This window comes from Gouania willdenowi, chromosome 9, assembly GCF_900634775.1.
Source record: "Gouania willdenowi chromosome 9, fGouWil2.1, whole genome shotgun sequence".
NCBI lineage: Eukaryota > Metazoa > Chordata > Actinopteri > Blenniiformes > Gobiesocidae > Gouania > Gouania willdenowi.
In genome coordinates this window covers 30,498,764-30,515,663 of record NC_041052.1, presented here as the reverse complement: position 1 = coordinate 30,515,663, position 16,900 = coordinate 30,498,764, and the positions used below count along the sequence as shown (strand labels likewise).

At 39.8% G+C, this 16,900-nt stretch overlaps 1 protein-coding gene across 1 annotated transcript in view; it reads right to left on the bottom strand.

Annotated features, from left to right (window-relative positions):
* The window catches only part of LOC114469300 (bromodomain-containing protein 3-like), a 33,483-nt gene that overhangs the window by 3,447 nt on the left and 13,136 nt on the right, over positions 1-16,900 (bottom strand). The window contains exons 8-10 of the mRNA XM_028456665.1: positions 16,750-16,878; positions 13,577-13,783; positions 5,384-5,616 (exon numbers count right to left, since the gene is read on the bottom strand). Of these exons, the coding sequence (XP_028312466.1) occupies positions 5,384-5,616; positions 13,577-13,783; positions 16,750-16,878 (569 nt within the window). The remainder of the gene's footprint in view (positions 1-5,383; positions 5,617-13,576; positions 13,784-16,749; positions 16,879-16,900) is intronic.

The window sequence follows — 16,900 nt, the reverse complement described above, 5'->3', positions numbered from 1 at the left end:
GATCAGAAGACGACCCACTACCACCTGAGCCACGGTCGCCTCCGGTGTGCCACAGATGTTGGTGAGATCGGATCTGAATTTCAGAGATTAAAGAACACCAGTTTTATCTTCCGTTTTTAACTCCACCTTACTCCATAAATAACTCCTGCTGATATCCAGTAATAATCTAAGTGTGTCTCTAATCTTTAATGTAATGTGCTCACAGCGACACGTCAGAATGCCAATGTTTGACTTTGAAAATGTTTCTCCTTTATGTTCACATAAATCTAAGAATGAATTATAAACATTCATTCAGCCTGATCCATACGAACTAGACCAGCGGCACCCCTTCAGACATTTAACCTGAAGCCATGTAGCTCCTACTCCTGCACATTTAAAGGGGTAGTATTATGAAAATGTACTTTAATAGTTTTGCTATAGTGATATACATTCCTTTAGCCTCATTCAGTGGGCCAAAGTTGAAAAAGTTTGGTTTCCTCCCCCCCTTATTATTCCACATTAAAAAGTCAGCTCCAAACGGGCGAGTTGGATTTTTCTCGCTACCTGACGTCACCAAGCGGAAACTCCTCCTCCTGACAATCTTAATTTCATATTTGTGCTCGGCTATCAACAAGTGTGAGGCTGCTAGCATCTTAGGCGACCGTACACCTTGAATATTGTGTGTTGCTGTCGCTGCAGGTGACACTTCAACTGACTAGTGGTATCAGTCCATGTAGAAGGACAATTATCTATTTTATTTTCATCGGTTAACTGCACACGATAGAATGAGCGACAGTCAGTCACAGGTGGAAATCAATGAGATTCACATAAGTCTGTGAGAGCAGGATGACGAGCCATGTCAAATATACTCACCACTAGAGGGCTAATGTGTCATTTGTGGTAATGCATGGAGGCCCCTGACTGCTGCTTTATTTATATTCTACACTGAACACAAATATAAATGCAACACTTGTTTATGCTCCCATTTTTCATGAGCTGAACATTAGAGTGGACTTTTATTGTGGCCAGCCTAACCCTGAATTTCCACTGGATACGTCTCCACTGCATTATGGCTTCAATTCCGTTGTCCACCATCCGGCCATTCCCCCGGTTGTGTTTTGAGGGCACCATGGCGCAATGCGGTCGGACGAATGACGTCACAAGACTGAGGAGTTCTTGCGATTTTTACATATAGCGCAAGAACGCAGTTAAGGTATGTGTACGCAACAGCAAACAGATAAACGCGTGAAGTAACGCCTCCTGTGAAAAGAGGTCGAGACAAAGGCAAAGTGCAAGGCATCCCCCCACAGAAACCACTCTACAGAAACTTAAAACTTAGCAAAGCAGTTGAATTTCTGTAACTTTATTCACTAACTAATGTCAAGTAACATCATAAATATGTGTTTAAATTACACATCATGGAACTTTATATTATCATCCAAAATACCTGCAAAATATGTGTATATACAGTGGGTACGGAAAGTATTCAGACCACAGTTTTTCACTCTTTGTTTCATTGCAGCATTTGCTAAAATCAAAAAAGTTCATTTTATTTCTCACTAATGTACACAGCGCCCCATTTTGACAGAAAAAAACATTAATGTAGAAATTTTTGCAAATTTATTAAAAAAGAAAAACTGAAATATCACAGTACTAGTACTGTCATTCTGCCGACTGGTGGAGGGCTGCAGTCATAGTTGACTTTGTGGAACTTTCTCCCTACTGCATCTCTGGAGCTCAGCCACAGCGATCTTTGGTTCTTCTTTACCTCTCTCACCAAGGCTCTTCTCCCACGATTGCTCAGTTTGCCAGGTCTAGGAAGAGTTCTGGTCGTCCCAAACTTCTTCCATTTAAGGATTATGGAGCCCACTGTGCTCTTAGGAACCTTGAGTGCTGCAAAATTCTTTTGTAACCAGATCTGAGCCTTGCCACAATTCTGTCTCTGAGCTCCTTGGGCAGTTCCTTCAACCTCATGATTCTCATTTGCTCTGACATGCACTGTGAGCTGTAAGGTCTTATATAGACAGGTGTTTGCCTTTCCTAATCAAGTCCAATCAGTTTAATTAAACACAACTGGACTCCATTTAATGTTGAGTATGTGCTTAACTTCCTGTTTCGCTATATTTGCTCTGTGCTGAGTTGCTGCGTTGCGCTCCGGCATCCGCCAGAAATAGAAGTCGTGCATATCTCTGCCAGAGGGCTCCGGACTGTCGGAGCTGGGACGGAGCAGATATGCAGCGCACCGGACCCGGTGGAAATTACCACATAGACTAAAGTGAAACCGCTGGCGTGGTGGAGACGTATCCAGTGGAAATTCAGTGCAATAATTATGCTGTCTAAATAGCATCTTGACATGCCACACCTGTGAGGTGAGATGGATTTTCTCGCAGAAGAGAAGTGCCCACTAATACAGATTTACACAGATTTGTGAACAATATTTCAGAGAAATAGGTCTTTTTATGTATGTAGAAAATGTTTTAGATCTTTAGAGTTCAGCTCATGAAAAATGGGCTGAACTCGTAAATGTAAATGCAACACAAAAGTGTTGCATTTACATTTTTGTTCAGTGTAGTTTCCAATGTTGTCACACTGTTTAATTCCTATTCACGTACCCCGGGGGAACCCATACCCCACTTTGGGAACCACGGATCTAGAGCACTCAGTGTTAATGCAGAGCGCTCTACGGCTGCTTCAATCCTTCCAACATGGCAACACACAAACTGCACAGCTGCTGCTGGAAAACGTGAAGGCTTTAGAGTTTACACAGTAAGTGATGACAGATGCCCGTTGCATATTCAGACAGAGTAAAGCATGTGCACAGCTCACACGCTACCCGTGCACGCTGATCTCCTAGGACGTGTTCTTACATTCAGCATCAACATGACTCTGGGGGGGTGGGGTATTGCACAAAACCAGGATAGGTGATAAAGCCTGGAAAAATTGGCTATCCTGGATAAACTTATCCCTAAGTCGGTTGAACAAAAAGCCTGCCAAGTTTATCCAGGACAAGTAACCATGGTGATTTAGTCTCTACAACAAACCTGCTGCAGCGCAGATAAACAACCAGGATAAAGTTATCCCTGTTGTGGTTCTGCTGTCAGTGTTGTGACAAATGAGTGTTTTACAGAATGTCCATTATTTTCTTCACACAATTATTATAGTCATTTAATTTGTTCGTTGACTTTTGGTTTTAATATTTTTAATTATCATAGTTTATAGGAATGTAACGATTCACTCAACTCCCGATATGATTCGATTCACGATACTGGGTTCACGATACGATTCTCTCACGATTTATTTTACAAAATGGGACTGTAGACAAATGATGACTGAAAAATATTCCTTTCTTTTTTTGGGGGAAAAAACTAGAAAATACTGTATTATTTTCCTTTTATTTTTAATTGTAAAAGAATCCCTTGATAAACTATTCAAAACAATGCAATTTAACTCAAAATAAATCTTGAATAAAACAAATAAAGGAATAATACAAATGAAGAAGAAGCTTATTAATTTCAATTCTGGTTCTATAGTAAACAATACAAGACTGCATAATAGTTCTTTTTTTTTTTTAAGTGCAACTGAAAATGTATTTTATGCCTTAACAATTGGACTTTTAAAGAAAAAAAAACCCATCATTGCACTGATTTACGTCAGATATTTGTTTGGACCAGCAGAGGGCGCTGGTAACCCAGTGGTGGGTTGGCATGCAGCTAATGCAGCAGTGAAGAAGAGATGCTATGTTAGCAGACAGAGCTAATAGAAAAACTTGACTTTTACAGATATTCACGTAATATTACAGATATTCTTTCGGTGCTAAAGGGGCAAGGAATAATTTATTAACATGTAAGAGTAGAAGGCAGCCAAAAAGAAAATAGTAGCAGATTCCGCCTGCCGGTACACTGCTGGACAAGAGAAGGGATAAATATAGAGCGCCCTCTGCTGTTTAAAAAAAGTACTGCGACTCAATTTTCAAAGTATCGATGTCAATCGTGATACCTATGAATCGATTTTTAACTGCCTTACGATTAATCGTTACATCCCTAATAGTTTATATATAAAGATGAAAAGAACATAAAAAGGACAAGATTTGAGCAATGAAAGTGAGAAGGCAGACGGTTTATTAGGAATATTTTCCTTATTAATAAAACACCAACACTGAAAAGTTCTAAAAGATACAGAATAATCTGACTTTTACTCATTATGACTGCAATGTAACTGATAGAAGATATTTTTTCTAAAGGGTTCTACTTTATTTTGACTTCAATTTTTAACTTCACTATAACTATTAATTTAACTTGTTCAGTGCCATTGATGCAATATTACGTCATTTCAAATCCATACGCTCAGTGCCATTAACATAATATTACGTATTTTTACGGAGATTACTAAAAGACACCCTGGCAGAGGTCCCTCATCAATATCTAAGCTGTAGCGCACAGAGCATGTGTGGAACTAAGTGGACTATTGAGAGTGTGGCAATGGTGAGAGAAAACGATAAAAAAACGGGGCAAGCAGTGAGACTCTGCATGTCCGGGATGAGGAAGTTGCGTGTGTGGAGACTGACGGGGGAGAAACTTGGAGGACGGCCAAAATACAGTAAGAAAACCATTGCACTGAATGAGTTAATTTATTTTTCCATCAGGCCTACGGCTATGTTGTAATACTAATAAATATTGCTTGTGGAATTGTTGTCAGAGGTTTGATTTAAATGGATTATTGGAACTATTATTTTTATTACAGTGGTTTGTTGCAATGCTGGATCAGTGGTAGATTTCTTACCCGAGTCCGAATCCCAGCTTATACACTTCACCTTTTTTTTGTGAATTTCCCCTCTGGGAGATCAATAAAGGTTTATTCTATTCTATGACAAACTTAAAAAGAAAGTATACATCTAATAATCAGTGATTTATAGAAGTGATCAGCTCCACCTCCTCTTACTGTAACTATAGCAGTTCACTTTATTTATTCTACATATTTGGGATATTTACGCATTAAGGCGGTCTGCTATTGTCTTCCAGCCTTTCTCTTTCTCCCTTTTAGCAGCGCTGCCATTCCATTTTTCCATATCATGTCTTTCATATGTTGTTTGGCAGGTGTAAACGAAGCTGCGCGTCCCTGATCCATACTTTCATCGGTGATTCTGTGATCGAATTCATGGTCTTCTTAAGAAAGCAGTGAACGACCACTTATCTCAAACATCCACAGCCGGCTTCACCAAGCCTCATCTCTTTATTCTGCCTTGGCAAACGTGCAACCAACTATCCAAAATTGTGTTGACCAGACTTTATCCTGGATGTATTTATCCAACTTTTGTGCAATACCCCCCAGGTGTCGTGTTTCCTGTGTGTGTTGTATCACTGTGGTTTTAAAACTGTGTGTGAGAAGAATAAAGCTGATAAATTACCTGGTGGCCGTCACCGTGCTGTTGGCTTTCCTGGCTGGGGCTTTCTTCTGATTGGCCGGTTTGGGCTGCGTGGCGGCGGCCTTGGGCTTCTTGTCATCCTCCGTCTTGGCCTTGTTCCCTTTGTCTTTGTCCTTGTCCTTCTTCTTCTCCTTGTCCTTCTTCTCTTTCTTCTTCTTGGGCTTGCTGACGGGAGCTTGGGAGAGGACAGCCAGCTGCTCGTGCACCGCCTTCAGCTGGTGGGAGACACTGATTATCAACACCGACGCCTCTGGAACACGCGCTCAGCATTCAACATCACAGCTGAAGTCAGGGGAGATTAACCCTTTGAGCACCGGAGCCACTGTGTCGGCGCAGGGGGCGGGGTTTAATGACGCCGTTCAGCACGTGTGAGGATATCTGCGAGGGAGACGCACGCCACCCTGCTGTGTGAGTGCGCTGTGAAGGAAGCAGCGACCACGTGCATCACTCCCGCAGACTGTACAGTACTGTACTAGGGTTGTCACGATACTAGGATTTCAAACTCGATAACACTCAGGGGAAAAACTTGTTACTCGATATAATTTTCGATACCACGGTAGAGCTGGGCGATATGGCCTCTTTTTTTAATTTTTTTTAAATATCTCGATATTTTCAAGATATATTACGATGTAAGATATATTTCTCGATATTTTGCCCTAACCTTGAGATGATAATTTGATGCATATAATCAAACCAGAATGGCAATACTCAATATATATTGATGTTTTCTCTGATGTAATTGGCGTTTCCTTTAACTATTATAACGTACCTGTTAGTTTCTTTTTTCAGAGGAAAACCCTTAAAATAAGGTAAGTCAGTTAACGCCACATGCTAAATGTCACACAGGGACCTTTATTACTAGAGGTATAAAGAACAATATCAACATTTATAAAACTAATTATGTAACTATGTTACACTTCAATCACACCAAGCACTCTGCGGTTCTGAAAAGTATGCATCGTCACGTGCACACAGACCTTGCCTTACGGCCTAGAAGTTTTCCAATACATCGATTATTAGATTAATCTTGATTCGCTGATTCAATAATGATTCATAAATGTTCATAATCTGATTGTTTTCCATAATAACTAAATGACAGAAACATGGCAGCTGCTGAACGAAAGTTCAAGTTGCGCATGCCGTCCGGACACCTGGAGGAACAGAACAGGTGAAGGAGGCGATGGCTGCAGCCAGGGTTAAGGTCAATTATAATTGTAATCCTGTAATTGATAATTAATTACAATTATGGCATAACTATAATTTAAAAAATCTGTTACTGTTGTAATTGTATTTCAATTGTAATTGTTTGTTGTTTAGATAAATACTCTGACATTTCATATAGAATTTTCATGGCAATTACAATTATAATTTTACACAAAAATGGGAAACCGTGTTACAGTTCTATCATGTACAGTTCTACACATGTAGTTAATTATTAAAATATGTTTTATAGCAAGCTTACCCATATTTTACCATTCATTTTATTTTTTCTAGGGCTATACTGAAAAAAAAAAAAAAAAAAAAAAAGGCTCAGATGCCCACACCAAAAATAATAAAACCTATATTTTCACTGGTTAGGAAGCCTAACAAGGTAACCAATAAATAAGAAAGAAATTAGATGATAGATATTTCTTTTAGTGTATTTTACAGCTGATTTAGGACGTGGGTCAAAACTGACCTGTTATCAATAGAGATGCTAACAGAAAGCTAACACAAGAGGAAGGTTAACTTGTATTTATTTCAGGCTCAGTAATTGTGAGAGTGTAATTGTAATTTGCTTTCAGGGGGAAAATAACTATTTTATTGTAATGACATAAAAAGACTCTTAGGCTGCTTTTACTGAGCATGAGATTCACTCATCCAGATTAAAAGCTAGCGTTTGAAATCGTAGGATACAAACTTGATTCTTTCAAAGTTCACCAAGAGGTGCACAGAGCATGTTGACCAGCTCCTTTTCTTACATAAGAACTTGAAAGTTTAAAATTCTGAGACTGAAGACAATAATAATTGCTGCACATTGGCCTCTGCACTTACATTCCCTAGATTGATTTAAAAACCTTTTATTTGCTGATGTTTTATGTTTTTTTTTTTTTAAACTTAGTTTTTATTTCAAATTCAACAATTTAAACAATAACATTCACACTTCAATTTTCCTTTTTTGTTTACAGCTGTATCTGTGTGTACAAGGATAGGTATAATAATAAAATAAAATAGAAATAAAATAGATAAATAAACACAAGGTAGGTATAACTTTACTCTCATAGGGAAAGAAAAAAATATATATAAAAGTCTAGATAAATAAGAATAGACAAGAATCAGGGAGGGGATTTGCATGTGCATGCAATATGGTAATGACAGGGTTCCATCTTTTCATGAATTTGAATTTCAGTTGTTCCCACCGTATATTGACAGTAACATCACTTGATCAAGCCTTTTCTAATGATACGTTCACATCAAACGCGTTTTGAGCTTCAAAATCGTGCCTCACGCGCGAAATTGCACTCTTGTGCTCATTGAATACAGACGCTTGTCACCAGCGTCCTAGACGCGCGTCGAGGGGAGGGGCTTCTCTATTGCCGGTGGTGTTCATACAATGGATGATACTGTGGCAATCAGTTACGTTCATATTTCACCCAGTGACTGTGAAGTGGTGGGGAACATTATTGTGTTGAGAAGGCTGTGTTTCCGGTTGGATGTATTATGGTGTGACTCAGTGTAGAGAAGTATGGGTGAATGGAGAATAAAGTTTGGAGTTCCTTGCTGAACACGCCGCCTCCTACTCCCGTTCATTGGCTCTACATTGAGAGAGTGGCTTGGCGTTATTTGTGCCTCGGCACCGTTTCTGGATTCACCAGAGCTGCACTCGGAAGAGAGTAGCTTTCAGCGCCACTTCAGTCTCTCCCGTGCCCAGTTTGACAACCTGCTGACCCGCATTGGTGCTCGCATCTCCCACCACGACACCAACTAAAGGCGCTCTTTGCCAGCAGAAGAGCACCTGTCCATCTGTATCCGCTTAGTGTTTTTTTTTTCCCTTCTCATTATTCTGAATACGTCACAGTTGGGGAACTCTCCTGATTGGTCAACCCGCCCCAATATGCCCCAAAACTTCAACAATCCCAACTCCAGCTTCAGCCGCGTTGGAGGTGCAGGACGCTTTTGAAAAAGCGTCCGCCTCGCGAAAAGCTGCACAGGAGGCGCGGGACGCACAGCGGGACCTCAGATGCTCCCTCGAAGCGCGTCCGCCATATATTCTGAATGTACACCTGCCGCTTTTGACGCGTTTGGTGAGAACGCACCATAACATTTCACACTAAAAAATAAGCAATAAAAGTATGTATGAATCTTGCTGATATCTCATCAACTTGTGTTGTCAGTGTGTGTGTGTGTGCATGGCCCTTTAACTACTGATGAATGCTCTGGTAGCTCTACTAGTTGCGGAGTGAGGGAGCGTGTGACCAGAGCAGATCGATTAAAGAAGCTGTAGCAGTTTGAGTAATTGGCAAAATAAACATTGCAGGTGTTGACCTAAACCGGAGTCCCGTGTGCTACTCAATGACAGCTTTGGGGTTAACTCTCTGACTTCACAGCAGAGGACAGCATCGGGCCTGGAGCCAAGTTTAGTCTCCCCTGTGTTTGCTGAAGACAGGACAGGAAAGGTTAACACTGGCTTGTTTGCTACTGTAGGCCTAACTGTAAATGTCCACGTCAAGGGATGAATAAAGGATCATCTTATTTTAAATAAAATTTGATAAAAAGGGTTTAGGTCTTCTCAAAAATCATCTAAAAAACATATGACCAGTTGCACATTTAAAGGTTTTATTAACTGATGGTGAAGATGACCACTCTTATAAACTAATATATTAGTATATTCTGGGTCTTTCGGGACAGGAAATGGGCGACACATCTCCCCCCCTCTCCGTTTCTGTAGCTCAGGGCTTTGTTACACATGATTTTTTATATGCTTGTATACATTTGCAGTAAGGGTGTGAGATCTGACTATATTATATCGTGAAGGGTTAAAACATGACGACAACCAGCCAAATCACGGAGATTGTAGAACCGTCTGTAGTGCACGTGTGCCCACACACAGCACATCCAAAGTTTTTTTTTTTTTACTTGCCATATCAATCAATTTGCTAAGTCAGGCTCATATTAGCAGTACATACAATATTATTATTATTATTATTATTAAGCACTCAAAGTGCAGAAGTACGCTCCGTTCTCCCTCCCCCCAGTGCATGAACACGTTGCTGTGTTGCTTTCTCTGTTCTAGTGGCTGCCTGTCGGAGGCTCAGTGCAGATGTCCAGACTGTCCGCTGTATAACTCCATTACTGAGTGTTGGAAGCACTGAGACATTTGAGGAAACATTGCATGTATTTCTCTTCTCTAACTAACTCAGTCGCTGTGCTGCACTCACGGAGCTATTTACACAGCTTTTACGTGAACCAAGCTGATTTTCTTAAAGGGACCACGTCCTGAATGTTGTTTAAAAACCAGTAGTTTAAAAACTACTTTCAGCAACTCAGAGCAGCCTTAAAAAACTACATAATTTAATCACACAGTTCAGCCTTAATGAAGGAAAAAGCCAAAACTGCCACAAAATGTTGATATTATGCTGCTAGTGATTCATAAAAGGGTCTTTGTGGTTCCACTGGTTTTGACCCATTATTGTTTTTCTTGTAAAACTATATTGGAAAAATTAAAAGGAACAACATTGAGATATGAATATTGGTCCATCTCACCGAGGCCTAATGTAACAAAAGCAGTAATGTTTTATCTTGTAAAGGATATGATTGTCCAAACTGTGCGAAATGAGGGGTTCATAACACTGCTTAAAGTAGGATTTCATCAACAAGTGTTACCTCAAAAACAAATGGAAATTACTAGACTGATATGCTGCCTTGTTATGTAGCAAGTGTTGCTAATGCTAATGCTACACCACTTTAGTTGAACAAAGTAAAAGAACTGTGTGACTAGAAGAACTTCAAGTTTTGCATGTCAGCCTTTTTGTTTGATGTTAATTGTACTTGAAACCAGTTTGATAAATTGCTTATATAAATCTAAACATTTATTTTAAAAGTACCCTGACTTAAATTATCTTTTATCTCTTTTTTCTATTTAGGGCGATTATTTTAAGTAGGTGAATTGGTTTGTTTTGCTGGTAAATAACTTGAAAATAGTCTAAATGATCTGAATGAAGAAAAAAAAATCCCGATAAAAATCAAGATTGTAATTTCACATAGAAAAAATCATGATATGATTTTTTTTTTCCATATCGCCCACCCCTAATTTGCAGTGTTGCCACTGTTATCTTACAGACTTTTACACAACTTCTATTTGAGCAGCAGCAGCACTGACAGACGGAGACAGGTCGCTCTATGGTGAAACCACAGCAGTCAGTGCGCACAGGAGAGAAAACTAATCGAAAGGCTCAAAGATCCTTTTAAACCGGTATCATTCAATACTAATCCCAAAGTTGGTATCGATACTATTGCTATTTTTTTTTATCAAGCCAAACGCGTCTAGTGGGCACCCACCAGCAAAAACATAAATCGGTGGCTCTGCCTACGACTGAATCACACCAGTGCTGATATTTGATCACAACAGCACTCCCTCTCGTGTGATATTGCTTAGTTAGCATGGTTAGCAGTGAGGAGCGGCTATGGCTTGAGTGCAGTCTTTAAAATCAGCAGTGAGGGAACATTTCACTTGTCCTTTGAAAGTGTTATTTTATAAATTCATATAACTTATATCATGAAGCACACCATGCAGAGGAATGTGTATGAATTTTGTTTTGCTGTAAAAAAAAAAAAAAAAACAGTTTAAAATGAAAAAAGTTGCTCTCTGTCTATAGGCCCAAACATACTCGGGCGGACCGAGCACGGACTGTCTGCTGTCCTCAGAGCTCACATACTTGGGAACACCGCCAAGTAGTAGATTCCATTACAATCCTACATGTCCCATAATTCTTAGCGCTTCTCTATAGTCCTTGTGTTCTGGGACGTGTTTTAAAGGTGTCGCTACTGTCGTGGCTCGTCTGCCAGTCTCTCCTCTAAGCTTGTGTTCATCATCACCAGGCAGTGAAATACAGGTTGGTGTTACATTTAATGTGGGTGGATACAATGCCAAGCAGTGTTTTGTGTGACACCAACTACGCGGAGAAGTCCACGGGGACGTAAAATCTGAGCTTTGCATTTAATTGGCGCCGTGGACTCCGCTTTCCGGGTGTACGCCAGAGTACGTTTGAGCCTTTAATCCCTTGCTTTAAAATGTACTTAAAAAACTTAAATGTACAGTCTGCAACTCTTATAAAAGTGAATTTTTGTCATATTTGCTAAAGCTGTCACTATGTAAGGACAGCTTTATATCAAACTAGTAGTTTGTGTGAATAAAACAGGCTCATTGAGTCACCCCTGCTGCCTTTGGCAGATTGCCAGAATGCGCCACGACCGAGCAAAAACAACCAGTCAGAGCCAGGATTGTGTTTGATGGACTGTCTGACAGCTGTTGCTCAGAGGCCCTGCCCCCGGCTGTAGCGCCGTCTACATGTAGGGTGTGGTGGAGTAGAAGACTGAATTGGTGACTTTTCTGCTTGAACGATAATTACTGCTGCTTGATTTACATTATGTTTGATTTGTAATTGTTACACTAGAACTCTGTGGTGCATGTGTTGTTTGTGTGTGCATGCAGCAGCCCCCGTTTGGGTGCTGTAAGTGACACTGTGTTGTTGCTGCTGCTAGAATCTGGTGTGTGCACATAAAGAGAGTAGCGCTGCAGTAATATGCTTTTAACAGAGCATGTTATATTACTGTGATGTTGCTGTCGGACTAACGTTAGCTTGTTAGCTCCTCTGAGGGAAGGACTTTGGAAAGTTTGGAGGCAGGGCAAGAGAGCAGTGGGGAGGGAGGGGGAGAGAGGGATCTGAGGGAGGTACGTATTGAATCGTCGGCTGACTGTATTGTTGCTTCCCTACTGCTCATTGAGGATTTGGTTTGTATTAAGATAGCTTTTGTATTAGATCAGATTGAATTAGCAGAATAAGCTAATATTTTAGTTATTTTTACATTGTTATATTACTTATTTCTTTTGTAATATGATTACTTTTGGATTTGGTTATTTGACATAAATAAAAGATAATGGAGATACATTTGTTTGGTTACTTTAAAAGAAGGTATATGTGTCAGTATCCATTAATTAAAGTATGAAGTAGCCATAAAAAGAGGGGGAAAAAAGCATGAAAAATCCAAATAATCGGTGAATAATTGAATTGTAGTGCCCTGGTGCAAAGATTATGCAAAACAGTGGCCAAGTAACTTTTTCTAAATAATAAGTTGACTTTTCATCAAATATTTCTGCCTATTTTTGGTCTTTGTATTTAGTTTTTCTCATCAATAGTATCACTCTAAAAGCTCTCAGCTTAACAGGGACAACAGAAAAAAGGTGCGACCAACTGAGGAAGTGGAAAAGACAGTGTAGAGCTGTGTCTTAAACTTTTTCTGAATCCAAGTACCCCTTTGGCTTAACATTTTGCTCATTATACTATGAAAAAACAACTATAGAGCATAATGATAGAATGAATAATAACACACATTTTGAAGAATCTCGTTTTGAAAATAAGTGGAATGAAACACTATTTTGTGCCTCAAATAGAATTTTTCCTACAGTTTTTTGATAATTTCTAGTCATATCCCACTCCTTGTATTTTCCTGTTTCCTAATCAAGATCACTTCCATCATCGTTATGATTATCATTTTTAACTAAGTAATTACCATTACAAAACCCCATATTTTTTATGCTTTCATATTAAAATTTCCCAACCCCATCATGCCATCACGTACCCCTAGGGTACCCTCAGCTGAAAAACACTAGTGTAGAGCCCTGGGACAGGCACCAGACTTTGGGGGAAGTGACATTATATAAAAGTATTACTATTAGTATTGGCCACTTAAACCACACATTTTGTTCATAAAAACATGTTGACCCCAGGACTTTTTAAAGCTTTTAAACAAATTTTAAAAATGTAAATACGAGCAGAGTGAGCTGAAGCAGCCATGGTTCATTAAGCCCCGCCCCTCTGGTGCCTAAAGGGTTCAATCAGCTCTGACATCAGGACAATGCAAACATCAAATCTGCCAAAAAATGTTGAAAAAAGAAGAAATCAAGAAGTTCTTGACCTGTGATTGGTCGGCAGCACCAACCTGCTCCTGAAGCTCAGCCAGCCGCGTGGCTCGCTCCTCCTCGGAGTCAGACGATTCGTCAGAGGAGGAGTTGTTGCTGCTGTCGGAGGAGGCGGTACTTTTACTGACCACAGGAGTCGTAGACGGCACAACCGACTCTAGGCCTTCGTCGGGGATCTTAGCGAAGCGCATCTCGAACACGTCCTGAGAGCAGAAACGTCAGCGAGGAATGAGAAGAAAGGAGAGTGTGGGAAAAACCATTGTTACAACAGTAGAGGTTCTAACTCCATTATTATTATCCTATGGAGAGCAGCTGAATTCTGATACATTATCTCCAGCTATGCATGTTTTATAATTTCAATGAAAATGTTATTGAATAATTTTGACCAACAGCAGCCATCCCTATTAAAAAAGAGACACACCTTGTTGAGGGGGACCGGAACAAGGGAAAGGGAGTTACGGTGAGATAATGGAAAGAGTAGTTTACCGTAAGCTAATTTGGTTGTACTGAAAGTATAATGTGATGATAATATTGTGCAAGTTGTGTTGTGTAATCTAATGAACCAGTATGGTGACAAACAACCAGCTTAAGTATAACGATGGTACCCGTAAACAGAGAGAAAGTCCTTACGCTTAGGACTGATATTTGGGATCAGAGCTGCTTTTACACCGGTTTAGTCGTGGTCTGAATGGGCAGAGGACAGATGATAATTTGATCACCTTGGTTTGGCTCGGTTTGCATTCAGAGAACAACTTTTGATCTGCTCCAAACAGCCTCTGGTGCAGTTACATGAGCTAACCACGTTACTGGAGTAGAAACTTCTCTAGGCAGAGAAACAGAATCCTGAAGAAGATTATTTAATCTATGGGTCAAAGCGAGCACAAATTAGTGCTCAGACACTTCACCCTTCTTTGTTTGTTCTTTCACAACATTCAACAATAGAGGGCCAACAAGTTCTTGTGCTTTTGATGGTTTTAAAGCCCTGGTTTGGGCCGTCGCCGGTTCTCCTGATCACCCTCATTCAACGTAATCTCCGATACTTCCTGTGTTTGATCCGCTCTGAGAGCAGTTATGTTCACAGCTCTCCTAATCGCTCGACTTGAATTGGAAACGCTCTGAAACCCACAGAAAAAAATTGCTCTAGAATTATTTCGTTTGATCCATTCTAGACTGTGTGTCAACGCCGACCAAACTGGGAGGAATATCAGAGCAAACGGATTCTAGATTCAGCTGAACTCTAACTGTCCTCTACCATTAATGTGGTGTGTGATTGGGTAATGGTGGGGCTACAGTTAAACATTCTTTCAGTAATCGATCAACTTAAATGTTAATTTCTTTGGCGGTAAAAACAGTTGTAGTTGTGTTTTAACATCAGCATCTGCTGGGGGGGGGGGGGGGGGGGGGCGTGTCCAACCTCAATCAGCTTCCTTTAAGCATGAAGCAAAACAACTATAATTAGGCAAGACCTGTATTCGCAAGGAGAATATGTATTTGGCAATTGAAAATTGGCAAAAATGACAACCTGTATCTGCATTTGTTGAGAAGTTATACAATGCAGAAAAAAACAGAAAACTAGGGATGTAACGATTCACTCAACTCCCGATACAATTCGATTCATGATACTGGGTTCACGTTACGATTCTCTCACAATGTATTTTACAAAATGGGACTGTAGACAAATAATGACTGAAAAATATTCCTTTAATTTTTTCGGGAAAAAACTAGAAAATACTGTACTGTTTTATTTTTCATTGTCAAAATAATCCCTTGATAAACTATTCAAAACAATGCAATTTAACTAAAAATAAATCTTGAATGAAATAAATAAAGGAATAATACAAATGAAGAAGAAGCCTATTAATTTAAATTCTGGTTCTATAGTAAACAATGCAAAACTACATAATAGTTCCTTTTCTTTTTAAAAGTGCAACTGAAAATGTATTTGTGCCTTAACAATTGGACTTTAAAAAAACCAGTAATTGCACTGTATTTACATCAGATATTTGTTTAGACCAGCAGAGGGTGCTGGTAACCCAGTGGTCAGTTGGCATGCAGATATTCATGCAGTGAAGAAGAGATGCTACACACTAGCAAACAGAGCGAATAGAAAAACGTGACTTTTACAGATATTCACGTTATATTACAGATATTCTTTTGGTGCTAAAAGGGTAAGGAATCATTTATGAACATGTTTAAGAGTAGAAGGCAGCCAGAAAGAGAGTAGTAGGAGATTCCGCCCGCCACCTAGGATTCTGGACAAGAGAATAGATAGCACCCTCTGCTGTTTAAAAAATGTACTGCGATTCAATCTTCACAGTATCAATATGAACCGTGATATCTATGAATCGATTTTTAACTGCCTTACGATTAATCGTTACATCCCTACAGAATACTGACCTTGACCTTAAATATGACCTTGAGCAAAGGGCAAGGTCACACATTGAAAGGAAATGTTGTTCAATGGTACCAGTCCGAGCACTGTCTCTCAATATGTGGCCAAGTTATACGGAAAAAACCTTTTTTTTTTATGTCAAGAACTTTAACCCCTACCAATCTTTTTACTGGTAGGTCGTACAGCTTCGGTCTAAATAAATAAAATACTCCACTTGGTTTTTGACACTACAGTGACCCAATTTTCAATTGCCAATACAATTACGCAATGAAGTTTCTGTTTTTCTGTAAATGTTTTATTGTTTTTCCATATAAAACATTGTTTTGAAAGCCTCAGATACAGGTGTCACTCCTCTCTGAAACACTCGCTGTCGCTTTGGTTTTAGATGCAATTAAAAAGATTAATTAATTAGATTGATTAATGAATTAATCTCTGCCTTGATTCAGAGTATGTGTGTGCTGCTGCTTGTAATTAATGCTTCCTGTTGAGGTGCTGCTAAAGCTGCATGCTAATGAATACAGTGTGTGGCAACCACACGTTTGACTTCCCTTAGTAAACCTGGTAATTATGGCAACAGTTCAATGCCAGAGGTAAGGGCAGTGGCGCTTCATCAAAATTAGTCTGGCAGAACACGGCGCAACGGAGGGTGAAATTCAGACTCGGTGGCTCCGCTGACGCTAGTTAAATGATGCGTGGACTGGTTTACAGAACGGGTTCATTGGGTTTAATTGAGGAATGTTTTCAGTCCCAGGTAAGGGCCCTGGGGGTGTGCTGTACCTGCAGTTTGCGGGCCATGGCCACCACCTCGTGGTCCGGGGGGTTGTATTTGTAGCAGTTGGAGAACATTAACCTGACATCAGTGGCAAAGCTCTGAGGGTCATTGTACTCGCCCTTATCCATCTTTTTCTGTTAGGACACACAAACACAC